The sequence below is a fragment of the Calliphora vicina genome, chromosome 1 (genome assembly GCF_958450345.1).
Source record: "Calliphora vicina chromosome 1, idCalVici1.1, whole genome shotgun sequence".
NCBI lineage: Eukaryota > Metazoa > Arthropoda > Insecta > Diptera > Calliphoridae > Calliphora > Calliphora vicina.
The window spans coordinates 134,032,462-134,049,277 of NC_088780.1; the positions used below are offsets into that span (position 1 = coordinate 134,032,462).

The 16,816-nt window shown below is 30.1% G+C and overlaps 1 protein-coding gene across 3 annotated transcripts in view; it reads left to right on the forward strand.

Annotated features, from left to right (window-relative positions):
- The window catches only part of Eip93F (Ecdysone-induced protein 93F), a 283,874-nt gene extending 267,618 nt beyond the window's left edge, over nt 1-16,256 (forward strand). For all 3 annotated transcript variants that reach the window (XM_065515887.1, XM_065515888.1, XM_065515889.1), the window contains one exon: nt 12,439-16,256. In XM_065515887.1, the coding sequence (XP_065371959.1) occupies nt 12,439-15,277 (2,839 nt within the window). In that variant the 3' untranslated portion in view covers nt 15,278-16,256. The remainder of the gene's footprint in view (nt 1-12,438) is intronic.
- The last annotated feature ends 560 nt before the right edge of the window (nt 16,257-16,816 follow it).

The following is a 16,816-nucleotide window of genomic DNA, read 5'->3' on the forward strand; positions in this document are numbered from 1 at the left end:
TAGTTATCAGGTTGAAATTCAAAACAAATTTATTCAATATACAATATACAAAAATCGATGTACCAAATTTTATGATGATAGGCCACAGCTCTCATATAAATACATAAAAATCACGTAAAAATATTTTATAACAATCGAATCATAATAGGTCATAGCTCCCACATAAGTCCCACAACCAAATATTTTGAAATTTGTCTAAATATATTTGTATGCCCTTTTTTATACTCTGTTTCTTCACTTGAGGTTAAAAGGTAAAAATGTTGATCCAAACGTATTAACTAATTATTAAGTATATAAATTGTTAAATATCATACGTTCTAATAGGAATTTCAGTTATAAATTGCTGAATTAGATACAATTTTTTGTACATTTGAAATAAAATATCTTCCGCGTAAACTAGTCTTTCTAACAATTGTTATATTATTTCAGTTTTTATACCATCATATTTAGGTGGAGGGTATTTAAGATTTGGCACGGCCGAATATAGTACTCTTACTTGTTTTTTGTTTTCCTTTAACAAACTAAATATTCAAAAACCTAAATCAAAACTTCATTATATAACCTTTTTAAAAAAATTTAAATTATTCGAATAATTCGATTAATTTTAAACTTGTGATCGAATTATTCGAACAAGTTAAAGTCTCTTATTCGAATTATTTGTTTTATCCGAACAAGACAAAAATCGAATAATTTGAATACCCTAATGTTTAACATAACCATTTTAAAATTTTTACTAGTATGTACTAGTATTATGGTCACTGTAATTATATATATGATTGCGGTTGCCAAAATATGTTTAAGTTACCATTCATATCGTTGTAGCAATCATATATGTAATATATCAATTCAATTTTTTCGCAATGTGTGTTTTGACCAACACTGTAAATACACACACATACATACATACAGTGGTGGCCAGGTAATTAAGACAAAAATTGTTTGCTAAATTCCATGTAATTGTCAATTATTTTTTCAAATATTTCCACAAATATGTATGCATGAGGACTGTTTTAGCACACAAGTGTGTTTTATTCGACTGTATCAATTCATACATATTCACCACGAACTCATTAGATTTTTCTGCAACTTGACCAAAAAATTTTTTTTTTAAATAAACATATTTTCGCACATTTATATCATTATATTTTTATTATTATAAAATATTCGGACCAAATTTCGTATTTTTAGTTCCATTAGTTTCGGTCATATCATGTTATTAACAGCGGATGTTCGCTGAGGAGGGTCAACGTATTTCCACATATCTTTGTCCATATATGTTTTACCGATTTTTCCAAACATTTTTCAGAAACTAGAAACATTAATAATAAATTGCATACCCTTAGAGGTCCTTTTATTTTGGCTCTAACGCACTTAAAATTCAGTTGATGAAAAAAATTCAAGTATTTGTCTTAAATTGGTGGCCACCACTGTATATGAGTATGTGGAATTTTTATGAAAAACCAAATTCATCATACCACCCGTTAAACACATAAGGTCTACTAAATACATGCATACAGACATACATTGTACATACATACGTGCATACATACGAGATACCACTTAAATGCAAGAAGAAAATTTAGACGTTTCTTGTAAAATGCAAAAATGTCTGAGTGTGTTTATGTGAATGTGTATTTTACACACACGAGGACAACACAATTAAGAACCACTTCACAAAAAAATCTGACGTTGCAAAAATTTTTGATTTTTTGAACGTTTATTATTATTATTTTTTTTTTCTATTTTCTATTATTATGCTGCATTATTACAATATTTTTACATTCTTTCATTTTGTTATGATGATTTTTTATAGGTTTTTTTTTTTGAAAATTTCTAAGGCACCTAATACTATCACTAACACAACTACGCTCATTATTGTCCTCCTCTTGTGGCAGAGGCAGCAACAGCAGCAGTAGTAGCTTACATCGTTGTCGTCGTCTTCATTTTCCTCATCGCCATCGCCAACATCATCATCATCATCGTCAACATCATCTGGTGTCAGTTTAAGTCGAAAAAAAATATTTTTTATAGCTCTGAATATTTTTTGTGTGTAAATAATTGAGTCTATGTTGGTAGGTATGTATGTGTGTTGGTGTGTGTGCGTTTGTATCCCTACAGTAGTATGAAATAAAAACATTGGATGCCATGCACTTCACACTGCGCACCAGACAGAAATGAGTGCATCATATCGATCGTTTATGTATTTTTTATTTTTTGTTTTCTTCCTTCATTTTCGTTTTTTTTTTTATTATTTTCATGTTGTTCTTCTATTCATAATTCGTTAGCAGTTTTGTTTTTGGTATTTTTAAATCTATTTTGAAACCACAACGTGCTTTTTTATTTATTATATAGTTTTATAATGTCTTTCTCGGTCGTTTTTTTATATTTTAAACACTAACTAAAAAAAAAAACTATAAAATAAAGAAAATGAAATGTGCACAAAAATCGTTTTTCTATAAGTATGATTTGTCTATGTCACTGTCTGTCTATGCACTTATTTTGTTGTTTTTTTGTATGTTCCTTAAGTCCACCGACCCAAATGTCAAACCGACCAACATTAAAATAAAACCTGAAAAAAACACACACTAAAAATGTCCTTCTAAACTTACACATTCTAACACACACTCTCTTTTATATATACACACACATCCACACACACTTGTTACCGTTATTTTACGTCAGTGTAGGTTTGTGTGTGAGTGTGTTTTTTGTAAACATTGTGTGTGTGTGTGTGTATTTACTTTTGTTTGTTTAAGTAGGAAGAATTTTTATTTTAAAGCGTACAAAAATAAAAAATAAAAAAAATAAATTGCAATTTGTCATAGTTTCTAAAAAGGATAGACTTTTTTGAAGTTTTCCAACATTTTACTTTTATGCATTAAAGTAACCCACGCTAAAGAAGTTTTTTCTTATTTACAGAGACGAACGTTAAATATTGATTAAAATTCCGGACAAGAACTAAGCATCTAAGACTACTTAAATATAAGGAAACTTTTTAAAAGCAATTTAATGTTTCTCATATTATGTATTAGAAACTATTTATTGTGTAAAAGACGGTATGTATTTGCAATTTTTAAATGCAGTAATACAAAAAAAAACAAGTGGTCAATATATCCCTTATAGACAGCAATTGTCACTAATTTCATATCACTTGGCTGACTCCAATAAATTAAATTTTGGGTCATTTGACACGTATGTATGTGCTCTTTGTAGTGCAGAGAGAAGACAATTTGTTACCAAAATACCAAAATACTATTTAAGTGTCTCTAAGTAATCTAGAGTGTAGTCATTTTAAACGTTTTGTAAGTAATTCGTTCAAACTGGTTTTATACAAATTGTTTTGATATAATTCTCATTCAGTTTATTTTTGTTTTTGCTTAAATATACAGATATCCCATGTAACATAGCATGAAGTCAATAGTCACTTTAGTGTATCTTAGTAACCTATAGTGAAGTCACTTTTAACGTTTATTTTGTACTACACTTTAGAAAGTAGTTATTTTAGCAACCAGTTGCAATCTATTGGAGAGTGGACGGAGGAAGATTTGTTAACAAACAATCGTTTATTGAACTTTGTGGTCAATTAGCACCCGTATATGTTAAAATAACTTGTTGTGTAGCTGATCAAGTAACCAGTTAGTTAGTTAGCTAGTAATGTAATTGGCGCTATGTAACCAATATGTGAATCTACTTTGGACCATCTATCGAACTGTGCTTAGGACATGGACGTGTTAAAATAACTAGTCACGTAGCTATTGAAGTAACTAGTTCCCACCCTAAATGATGGGTAATATCACTAGTTCGGGATTGTCTCCTAGAACTAGGGTTAGGTTCGCTCGATGGCCTAAGTTCGACCACTTTTAAAACGCTTTTTACAACATTTATGGAAAGAATTTTGAAACTGAAATTATTGTATTTAGACAAAATAACATTTTAAACCTATGTTACATCAATATTGGAGGGCAATAACATACTTAAAGGTGTACCACAATAAACGTGTGGCCTATTTATATATAAGATAAGATAATCGTTATATTCCAGATATTTTAATTATCTATACATACCAGAAAATTTAAAATAGAATATTGATCGAATATCGAATGGATATGGATTCTCTACAAAAAAATTTCCCAAGAATATCACATTTGCAATTGAAAATTTCCCAAGAATATCACATTTTATATGTTCTAGAAAAAATTTATTAAGTGAGTCAAACTTTTCCAAAAAAATATCAAAAACTAAGTTTTACTACAGAAAATTTATTTATAACTACAATTTTCTTAAGAAAATATAACGATAAAAACAATTTTTTACTGGAAATTTATCGATTACTGGAATTTTTTTACTAAAAATCTTTCGATATTTTAAATTTTCTATAGAAAATTTATCGATTACTTAAAAAATTTATTAAAAAGCTTAATTATCTACAATAAAATTAACGACAATCAAAATTTTGTGTTGATAATATATCGATTTTCTACTAAAAATTGATCGATAACTAAAATTTTCTATTGAAAATTTATCGATAACTAGATTTTTCTATAAAAGATCTATTTATCGATAACTAAACTTTCCAATAAAAATTTATCGATAAAAACATTTTTCAAAAAAACTCTCGATATTAAATTTTTTTCCAAAAAAAACAATTTCGATAACTAAATTTTTCCAATTAAAATTCTTCGACTACTAATTTCTCCAAGAAAAATTACAGTTTTCAATGAAAATTTATCGATGAAAACATTTCTTCAAAGAAACCCTATCGATAACTATTTTTTTCCAAAAAAAAAAATAAAAGTTTCAGTAAAATTCCACGAATTTCCATCCAATCCAAAAATTTCCAATGATTAATAAAATTTTTCCAAAGAATATATCGATAACAAAATTTTTTTAAAGAAAATTTTTCGTTAACTAAATACAAAGAAAATATAGATATTTCCAAAACAAAATATAAAAAAAAAAATTATCAATTTCTCCAAAGAAAATTTATCAATAACTATCAATCGATAAATAAATTTTAGTATCGAAAATTGATACATAACTAATGATTTTTATAAAATATTTATCTAAAACTATTTAACCATAGAAAATTAAATGATAACTAAATTTGTTTGCAGAAAAAAAAAGTAAATTTTACTAAAGAAAATTTGTCGATTACCAAATTTTTCCAAAGAAAATCTATCGAAGAAAATTTGTCGGTAAAAAAATGTTATCGATAACTAAATTTGTCTTTTAAAAAGTATCGATGAATAAATGTTACTATCGAAAATTTCTATAGAACATTTATCGATAAAAACATATCTACAAAGAACATTTATCGATAAGTTTTCTATAAACAAATTTATCGATAATTATTTTCTATAAACAGATTTATCGATCATTATTTGCTAAGAAAATTTATCGATATCTAAATTTGTCTACAGAAAATTTATCGATAACTAAAATTTTCTATAGAAAATTTATCGATGACTAAATCTGTCTTTTAATAACGTATCGAAAAATCAAGTGTATTATCGAAAATTTATCCATATCAAATCTGTCTATAGAATATTTATCGATAACTAAATTTGTCTATGTAAAATTTATCGATAATTAAATTTTTCTATTGAAAATTTATCGATAACAAAATTTTATATAGAAAATTTATCGGTAACTATATTTTTCTATAGAATATTTATCGATAACTAAATTTCTCCAAAGAACATTTATCGATAACTAAATTTGTCTTTTAAAAGCATATCAAATTTGTTTATAGAATATTTATCGATAACTAAATTTTTCTATGTAAAATTTATCGATAATTAAATTTTCCTATTGAAAATTTATCCATAACAAAATTTTATATAGAAAATTTATCGGTAACTATATTTTTCTATAGGATATTTATCGATAACTAAATTTGTGTTTTAAAAGCATATCAAATTTGTTTATAGAATATTTATCGATAAATAAATTTTTCTATGGAAAATTTATCGATAATTAAATTTTCCTATAGAAAATTTATCGATAACAAAATTTATCGGTAACTATATTTTTCTATAGAATATTTATCGATAACTAAATTTCTCCAAAGAACATTTATCGATAACTAAATTTGTCTTTTAAAAGCATATCAAATTTGTCTATAGAATATTTATCAATAAATAAATTTTCCTATAGAAAATTTATCGATAACAATTTATCGGTAAATAAATTTTTCTATAGAATATTTATCGATAACTGAATTTTTTTTATAGAAAAATGTCCTGTAGAAAATAGTTATCCATACATATTTTATACAAAAATTATTTCACCCCCTCTGGATCCGCGCCTGTATATGTACATATGTATATAAATTATTTTGTTTTCCAAAAGGGCACAATTTAAATAAATTTTTTAATCAAAAAATCTTTTGTTGCTCGTTTTTAAAAGGTTTCAAATATATTAAAAAACCTCTGTAACAGTGATAGTACAATAAACGTTTCGCCATACCTTTACGGTATAAGCTCTACAACAACATACAATAAATTTACAAAAACGAAAACTGCATTCATTGTTCATACCAACAAATTGCAATCGTCACACATTACTAAGTGTGGGATGCAACGAAAAATACGCCGAAAAAACGAAAAAATCAACCCTTTTTAGCAACAAATTGCAACGAAATTTCTGCAAAAAACCAAAACCAAACCAAGCAAACGAATTGTACAAAAATGCTAAAACACGCACACAAATAAACGCAGTCTATATGAAAACCCAAAAAATGTAACCAAAAAAAAAGAGAATAAATAAATGAGTGAGTGAGTATGTATTTGTGCATACAATTCTATTACATGCGTGTGCCTTTATTATGGAATGAAAACAAACAAACGACAGCAACAAAAAAGTGAACAGAACATAGTGCAATAATCGTGCAACAAAAACAAAAGCAGTTGCAATTGCAATTGCAACGGAGCACACACATACACACCAACATATGAAAACCAACAAAAAAAAAATAAATAAAAAAAGAACTGCAGCAATTGCAATTTAAAAGTGTGTCTGTGAACGAGTATGATGATGAAAAGGTAGACGACACACGCAAGCGACACTGAATATTTTTCTTTTTTCCCTAGAACAGTTCTTTTTTTTTGCATTATTTGTGTTTTTTTCCCATCCTCTGTTCTCATTTCACTGCAAATTACAACCTTTTTTACTTTGTTGCTGTTGCAATTTTTAACACAGACACGCAAGAGAGAGGGGTCTTAATGGCAGGAGCACGGATGGCAGTTGATAGCAACAACAACAACGAAGAAAGTATATAAAAATCACCAAATTACAACCCAAAAAAATGCATAAAAAAATTGACGAAAAAAAAACGAAAACGTATTTAATGACAAAATTCCAAATGGTTTTTATGTTTTTAATACCCAGACCTCCAACCAACAGAATAATGATGAATTTTTTGTTTTGTATTTATGTAGAATGCAATGAATGCATTTTAATTTAACTTGTATAAGTATAGATTTTGAAGCAGAGATTCTTAAATTTATGGTTAATACAGTCTTAAATATAAATCGATATTTATAATAATCCGTATAAAATATCGATATCGATAAGCATATTTTTACTTAGAAAATCAATAGCTTCCATTTTCTGTAGAAGTAATATAATTATTTTTTTTTAAGAAAATTTAACGATAACTACAATTTTCTATAGGAAATTAAACGATAATTAAATTTGTGTATAGAAAATTTATCGATAACAATAATTTTCTATTTCTATTTATCTATTGATAACTATATATATTTATGTCGATAACTATATATTTTTTATCGATAACAAAATTTTCTTATAGCAATATTAATGATTTTATTTATAGAAAATTTATCGATAAATTAATTTTTCTAAAGAAAATTTAAAAAAAATTTTCAATAGAAAATTGATCGATAACTAAACTTGTCTATTGGAAAATTATCGATAACATTAATTTTCCGTAGAAAGTTTATCGATAACTGTGATTTTCTATAGAATATTTATTAAAAAAACATTGATCGATAAATTTAATTTTCTATAGAAAGTTTATCGATAACTTTAATTTTCTACATGTAATTTATCGATATCATTAATTTTTTATAAAAAGTTTATCGATAACTTTAATTTTTTTTATGAAATTTATTCACAAATCGATTTGTCGATAACTTTAATTTTCTATGTGAAATTTAACCACAAATTTATTTTTTTATAGAAAATTTATCGATAACTTAAATTTTCTATAGAACATTTGTCGATAACTTTAATTTTCTATATGAAATTTAATGATAACATTAATTTACTATAGAAAATTAATCGATAACTTTAATTTTCTATAAAAAATTTATCGATAACTTTAATTTTCTGCAGAAAGTTTATCGATAATTTTCTTTATGAAATTTATCCACAAATTTAATTTTCTATAAAAAATTTATCGATAACTTTAATTTTCTATAGAAGGTTTGTCGATAACTTTAATTTTCTATATGAAATTTATCGATAACTTTAATTTTCTATGTGAAATTTAACCACAAATTTAATTTTTTATAGAAAATTGATCGATAACTTAAATTTTCTATAGAACATTCGTCGATAACTTTAATTTTCTATATGAAATTTAATGATAACATTAATTTACTATAGAAAATTAATCGATAACTTTAATTTTCTATAAAAAATTTATCGATAACTTTAATTTTCTATAGAAGGTTTGTCGATAACTTTAATTTTCTATATGAAATTTATCGATAACTTTAATTTTCTATGTGAAATTTAACCACAAATTTAATTTTTTATAGAAAATTTATCGATAACTTAAATTTTCTATAGAACGTTTGTCGATAACTTTAATTTTCTATATGAAATTTAACGATAATATTAATTTACTATAGAAAATTATTCGATAACTTTAATTTTCTACAGAAAGTTTATCTATAACTTTAATTTTCTATATGAAATTTATCCACAAAATTAATTTTCTATAGAAAATGTATCCATAACTTTAATTTTCTATAGAAAATTTATCGATAACTTTAATTTTCTATAGAAAGTTTGTCGATAACTTTAATTTTCTATTTCAAATTTATCCATAAACATTATTTTCTGTAGAAAATTGATCGATAACATGAATTGTCTATAGAAAATTTATCGATAATTTTAATTCTATACGAAATTTGTCGATGACTTTAATTTTCTATAGAAAATGTTTTGATAACTTTAATTTTCTATTGAAAGTTTATCGATAACTTTAATTTTCTATAGAAAATTTACCGATACCTTTAATTTTCTGTAGAAAGATTATAGATAACTTTAATTTCTACAGAATATTTATCGATAACTTTACATTTCTATAAGAAAATTTATCGGTTTCTATAAAAAAGAATTATGGATAACTAATTTCGATAATTTAACGATAACTTTAATTATCCATAGAAAACTAATCGATAACTAAACTTTTCTGTAGAAAATTAATCGATGTCAACGATTTTCTATAAAAAAAAAATTATGGATAAATAATTTCGATAGTTGTCATTTTCTTTTAGAATTTTATCCGTAACTATGTATGTGCAATTTTCTAAAATAATTGATCGTTAAATAACAATGAAAACTTTTAAATTAGCAGTTTCTTTAAAAAAAAAAACATATATAATCTTTGTTTAAACTCTCATTATTTACCTCGATTCTTGCCATTTTTAAGAACCTCTGGTCCTCGGCTCCACTCTAAACAAACCATAAAATACATGCACAATTGTTTGTCTGTAACAAGATGTTAAGGACTTGCAAATTCGTCATGCTTTAAACAACAGCTTCCTCACCTGTCTGGCTATGCTCACAAGTCTGCGTATAATTTGCCGTGACAACGGTATGGTAAATCTTTGTGCAACCAACCAGCCAGTCAGTCAACCTTCGTGTTTCCTTGGCTCCCTTGCTATAAGTATGTTAAAATGCATATGTGTGTGTGTGTTTGGAAGTCTGTCAAAATTTTGTTGTTTGGATTTTTTTTCTACATCTCCGACGTCTTTTGTGTAACCTTCATTTTTTAGCAAAAGTCTTTTTTTTTTTTGTATATTTTGTTACGAATTTCGATGGCTTTTTTCTTATTTGCACAAACGTTTTACAAACAAAGCTTATGAAAGAGAAACAGAAAAAAAAGCTCAAAAAACCTAGTCACTTTCCGGTTTACTGCAGCATAAAGATGTTGAGTTTCCGTTACGTTTTGTTTTTATGTTGCTTATACCATTTTAACAAAAATACACATGCATACATACGTACGTATGTAAATGTAAATGCATGCAAAACATCCTTTTTTTGTTGTATTTTTTGGAATCGTCCCTAAAATTTTTTGTTGCCTGCACATGCAGTTGATTTGAATTTTTCCGACTTCATTTCAATGTTTCAAGTGCAAATGAAAAAACAAAAAAAAAAAAAACAGTTGTAAAGTACAAACATGCTGTTAAACAAAGAACAGCAAAAAAATAACTGACGTCTAATGAACTTCAAAAAAAAAGCAAAAGATGTTAGATGTCTTCTTAGTTTGAAAACAACACTTGTCATCTTTATGTCTCTATGACCCATCAACCATCATTATAATCATTTTCATAATGAACATTGTCAACGTCATTATATTTTCGTCATCATACATTATTTCCATCAAGAATTTTGGTCTCCCCCAAAAATAAATGTCACAATTTCATTCATTCATAAAGTTTGCAAAGGAAGTTTTTATTTATGCAGCCTGTCCAAGATTTGGCTTTGTCTTTATAGTCTCTCTTTCCCCGAAATCATCAGGGACTTACATACATATAACAAAAAAAATCTCTAAAAAGAATTGTTAAAATGACGTCTAGTTTTTTTTTATTTGTTTTGTAAACAGTAAGTCACTTCAAATCAGTTTTTATATGTATATGTTGCATGCAACATTTAAACAAAAATCCACAAAACAGTAATAAAGAAAATAACTGTCAAAACCAATCATTTACTAACGAAAACCAAAAATAAATTGAAATGAACTTCAAAAAACGATATTTGATGCTTGTTAGTTAGTCTGTTTGAATATAATCATAAAAGTTTCGTACTCCATTATTAGAAATACATACATAAGTCAAACAAATAAGACAAATTTTTGTTCCCGATTTTATTTAAAAGAGTTTCATACAAGACAAGACCAATAAATAACATTGCTATTACGATATATTTGGGGAATTCAAACGGTCTCCTATTAGGTCGTACTGTCATAATGTCCTAAAATATTTTTTAGTTTAAATACATTTTTGTTGGGTTTCAAACAAAAAAGTTATAAAGTAATAAGACTTTTAGAAATATGTTTATTGGTTTGTCATAAAATAACCCTTTTTTGTTTGCAGCACAACAATAACTTGTTTAAACTAAAAAAATATTTTACGACATTATGACAATACGACCTAATAGCAGACCGTTTGAATCCCCTAATTATCTATTATAGTTTACGATATATTCACATTTGAAATTTAAGTTTATTCTTTGTATAGTCCGTGCACTTAACTCTAGACTAAGAGAATCCATTACTCTAGAAGCTGACGTGTATGGATCTATTTTGAACTCTCTCACAATCCGCGCATCTTCGTTAGTTGCGTTTTGGTCGATCGCCTCGGTGAATAGTTTCCACAATTTTTGTGTATGTACGATTAATAAATAACATTATTTATTATGTTATTTATGGGTAATTACATTGATTTTGAAATCACTTTCACTGAGAACGACGTTCTTCAAAAATCGCGGGATCACTCATTATCTACCATTCCCAAAATGTAATAAACCCTTAAGCTCCTATGACTTTAGTAATTTGAATAAAAATACGATAATATCGCAATTTTGTTTAATCATTTCACAAATATCAATGTCCTCATTACAGAAATATGTACAATGTACATATGTATGTATGTATGTGCAATGACAAGAACAACAAAACCCTTATCACAACTCCAAAAACCATGACACAATATGTGAGAGAGTATTAATAAAATTGCGTTTGAAATGATAGCAAAAAACAAAAGAAATAAACAAATTTCTTAATATAGATTGCCTTCAATTTCATTTATCAGTTCAAATTTCGTCAATCAATGCAATCAATTCTTACAGACATGCATACAGTCAGAGAAATAATAAAAACAAATTGCATGAGAAATAAATGTTGCATAATACATGCGAGCAATAACAACAAAAAGCAGCATGAGCCAAGAAAATTAAGTAATATTTTTAAGCAATATCTGAATTGTATGACAGTTATACAATCGCAGGTTCATATGCTTTGATAAGAAAATGTTAAAAACCCCTGAAAAGTTTCTAAAATAAAAACAGTTCTTTGGAAAAGTCCAAATTTTGAGTGCACAAATTTATTAAACAAACAAAAAAAAACAAACAAAACTTTACTTAACATAAAATAATCAAATTACTTTCTCTACCACCTTGCAGAATAAAATCATCACGTGCTACACCTGTTCCTTCGACACGTCGCACCTACAGCGAAGAAGATTTGAATAACGCTCTGCAAGAAATCCTCTCCGGTAGACTGGGCACACGCAAAGCGGCCGTACAATTCAATGTACCACGTTCGACGCTGCGCAACAAGATCTACAAACTAACCACAGAGGCGAAACGTAATAACGAACAAGCCTCACCCGAATTGTTACAGTTGCAGCAAGAACTCGAAAAGGATATGTCCGGCGACGACGAGCCTGAGCTGGAGAGCAATGCATCGACGCCTCAACCGGATGATGTGGTCGTGACTCGCATTTCAACACCCAATTTGCTTAAGAAATTATGCATCAATAATGGTGAGAGTGTGGAGGTGAGTGGTCATCCAGAGGATCAAGCCACTATGTTGCATGCCTCGCCCAAGCCAGCTCATGTGGAATCCTCGAAACCTCAAACCACAGAGGGACTACCTGAACACAATACACAAGCCCAAATAACAGCTTTAGAAGCCGCTCTACCGCTACTGCTGCAGACTCTCCTGCTGTCCGATAAAAATCTAAGAGATGTATTTAGTGCTCTGCTTCTCAATTCCACCAATAATCTGAAAGACATTGTGTCGGGAGCAACAACAGCTGCTAATAGTGTTGCTGCTGCGGCCAGTGGCAGCGACAACAGTAGCCTCAATAATGGCAATCAGCAGCAGGACTACCGTCCACTCTTACAGCTGTTGTTGCAGCAGCAGCAACAACAACATCAGCAACCCACATCATTTGCTAGCGGCCGCCGCCTACCAAAGTCTGATACACCCGAAACGAACTCTTCACTGGACCCGAATGAGGCCTGCGATGACCCTTCGGCGATATTGAAAATTCCGTCCTATACTCCAGTGGCTGGGCCTTCCAACTCCATGGGACCCAGCAGTTCGCGTGGCTCCCCAGCACTACTGTGTCACAACAGCAATTCGAATCGTAACGGTGATAGTCCCGGTCCTTTGCTGCTGGCGGCCGCTGTTAATGCCGCCCAAAAACTAAGCACTAAAAATCTCTCAGTAACACCGCCATTACTGCACGGCGTAGTCGACAACCAGCCACCCCAGTCATTGAGAATGAGTGATGTTATAGCCAATAGCATACATCGTACCATGAACGAGCAGGCTAACAAGGATGCCGTGCATGCTGGTTCTGTTTCCCTGCTGAGCTTTGCTGCGAACTCCGAACGCAATAGTGTGGGGTCCATGTCAGCGGCAGGCGATTATAAGAAGCCCACCATATCGGTAGTCAAGAATATAGGCGGCACGGACACTTCGCGCTTTGGTACTGCTCCGAATCTGCTGGCAGCAGATCTGGTGCAACATCACCATCACACCGCTCACTTACAACATGCCCACCATCATCTCAGTCGCCAGGAAGCGGCCGCTTTGGCCGCTGGCAAAGGTACACGACCCAAACGTGGCAAATATCGCAACTATGATCGCGATAGCCTGGTGGAGGCCGTCAAAGCCGTGCAGCGTGGCGAAATGTCGGTGCATAGAGCTGGTAGTTATTATGGAGTTCCACATTCAACACTAGAGTACAAGGTTAAAGAGCGCCATCTAATGCGACCGCGCAAACGGGAGCCTAAGCCCCAGCCGGGTCTAGACGGTAGTAGCAATAGTTCAAAAACAAATGCCAACATTCCTGCAGGACTAACGGGTCTTGACAAACTAAAGGCCGGAAATGGTGGCACCAATGCCAATTTGAAATTGAGTGGCGCCGGTATGAAAAACAATGGAGGCACTGGTGCGAACGCATTTCCGGGTAATGCCGCAAATGGCATGAAACTGCCAATGTTCGATCCCGCCTTAGCTCACTTGCCCTACACATCACCACTCTTTTGGCAACACAACCAGGCGGCGGCCTTCAGTCAGCTGCAAATGGATTTCAACCGCAATAGCACAGCGCCCTCAGCCACCTCACCAAATGAAGCCAGCAGTGACATACTCAAGAGTCACATGCAGAGATATCAAGATATGACGGGAGGAGGTGGTGGCGGTGGAGCTAGCAGTGTGGGCGGTAATACCACAACAAACTCCTCCAATGGCCCCAGTCCGGTATCAAGTCCCATACTATCGGGTCAAGATATCAACAGAGCGCGTGAACTGTACGAAAGCAATGCCGCCAATGGAGCCTCATTTCTCGATGGCATCATACGTAAAACCCTCGATCGCAAAAGCAATGAAGTGAACGCGGCCAGTACCAGTGCGTCCGGCGGTGTGCTGCTGGATCAGCTGCTGATGAAAAAGACCCCACTACCTTTCACCAACAACCGTAGCAATGAGTACAACTCACTGTCACCCACACACTTAGGAGCCATCAAACGTTCGGGTAGTCCTCTTTCACTTAGTGGCACCTCCATTAAACGGGAACGTAACTCACCACACAGTGGCGCAGCCAGTGATGATGGCGACGAAACTTCTCAAAGTGGTGTGGATGAGAGTTACGAGAATAATAACAACAACAAGAGTGGAAATGGTGGCTTGCAGACCTCATTGAGCCAGCGCAGTCGCTTGGGTTCACGCGATTCCAACTCCGAGACGGACAACAGCAGTTTGAAAAGTGAACGACAAATGAGCAATCACCATCATCAACATCAGGGACATCACAACAATGGCAGCAATGTCATCAATATGCTGGATATAAATGGTGGAGTTGGTGGCGGCGGCAGCAGTAGTGGTGGTGGCCTCAACTCAATAAATGTTAAAACCGAAATTCCTAACCTCGAAACGGGCACCTCTATACTACAAGAGAAACTCTCACAAATCAAGGCCGAACAGCAGGAGAGCGAAGAAAACTTATAGAAGCAAATGCCATATGGAACAGTAGGTATAGGAGTAGCAGGAGGCGGAGCAGATCTAGGTCTTATGGCACCACAACATTATGCAGGCCCACACTATCATCAGCCCCACCATCATCAACATCATCATCACTCTCATCTGCAACACACATGGTATGAGCCCCAACAACCTCAACATCAAACTCACACGTCTTGGTATGCTGGAGTGGGCGGTGCACTGGGCCCCGGCCAAAGTGGTAATGAAACATTAGCTAATAACTATTACAGTTACTGAATGCTCTAAAATATTTTGTCAACCAAATGTATAGGGAATATTTTAGACAACAAATTAAATTTAGTAAAATTAAGTTAAACAACAAATAACAAGTTAAATTGAAGAGCGAACATACTACTTTTATAATACATACATACATTTCTAAAGAGAGCAAAGCAAGCAAGCAAGCAAGCGAGAGGAAGTAAAAAGGAATTAGTCAAAATTTTTTTTGTTTATTTTTTAAAAAAAAATTAAGCAACAACAAAAAAAATAAAACAAAAATACCAATAATAAAAATCCCACAAAATTAGTTTAAAAAGTAAATGAAAAACTTAAAAAATAATACAAACATACATATAAAATGAAAATAATTAAAGTGTAAAATCAAGAGAAATTAAAAGAAAAGATAGAAGGCAAGAAAACAAACAAAATATGATCTTTGTACAGAAAGTAGAAAAGTAAACAAAAATGTTTTAAACATGTACGTCTCTTTTTTAAAGCCCAAAAACAAAAATAGTTAATAAAAACAACAACAACAACTACTTAACATAACAGTACTACATATTTAGATTATAAAGACAACATTCTCTTTACAAATTCATATATATATTTACATATATATAAAAGATTATTGTTTTTTTTTTAATTAATAAATAAATATATACAAACATCTAAATATATATATATAAAAATACATACGTACATAAGCATATGTATAAAAATAACTCGACTTCTTGTTTTTGTTATTGTGCGTAAATATGTATAATCCTTATTTGTATTTATTTTAACTTTTTAAATTTTCTATGATTCTCTCTTTCATTTTGTTTTTTTGACAATCGACAAACAAAACAGAAACAAAAACAATTACATAAGTAAATAAATGAAATAATTAAATCAAATCTAATCTAATAACAACAACAACAACAAAATAATAGGCACTTGTACAAAACATTTTTTAAAAAATAAATAAATATTAAAACAACAACAAACTATATGTATTTGTAATAAAATCAAACAACAGCAACAAACTGAAATGAAATATTGTTTTTTTATATATAGAAAAAAAACCAACAAATAAACTATATACAATATTAACAAAATAATAATACATAACAACAACATAAACAACAATATAAAACTAAAGCAGAACAATAATAATTCTAAACTTAAATTGGTTAAATTAACAAATATTAAACTAATATAATCATATTACAAAAATTTACACAAAAACAAACAAAACAAAAATTTCGTTTTCTATTCTATAAAACTAAAACAAATTTTTCAATCATA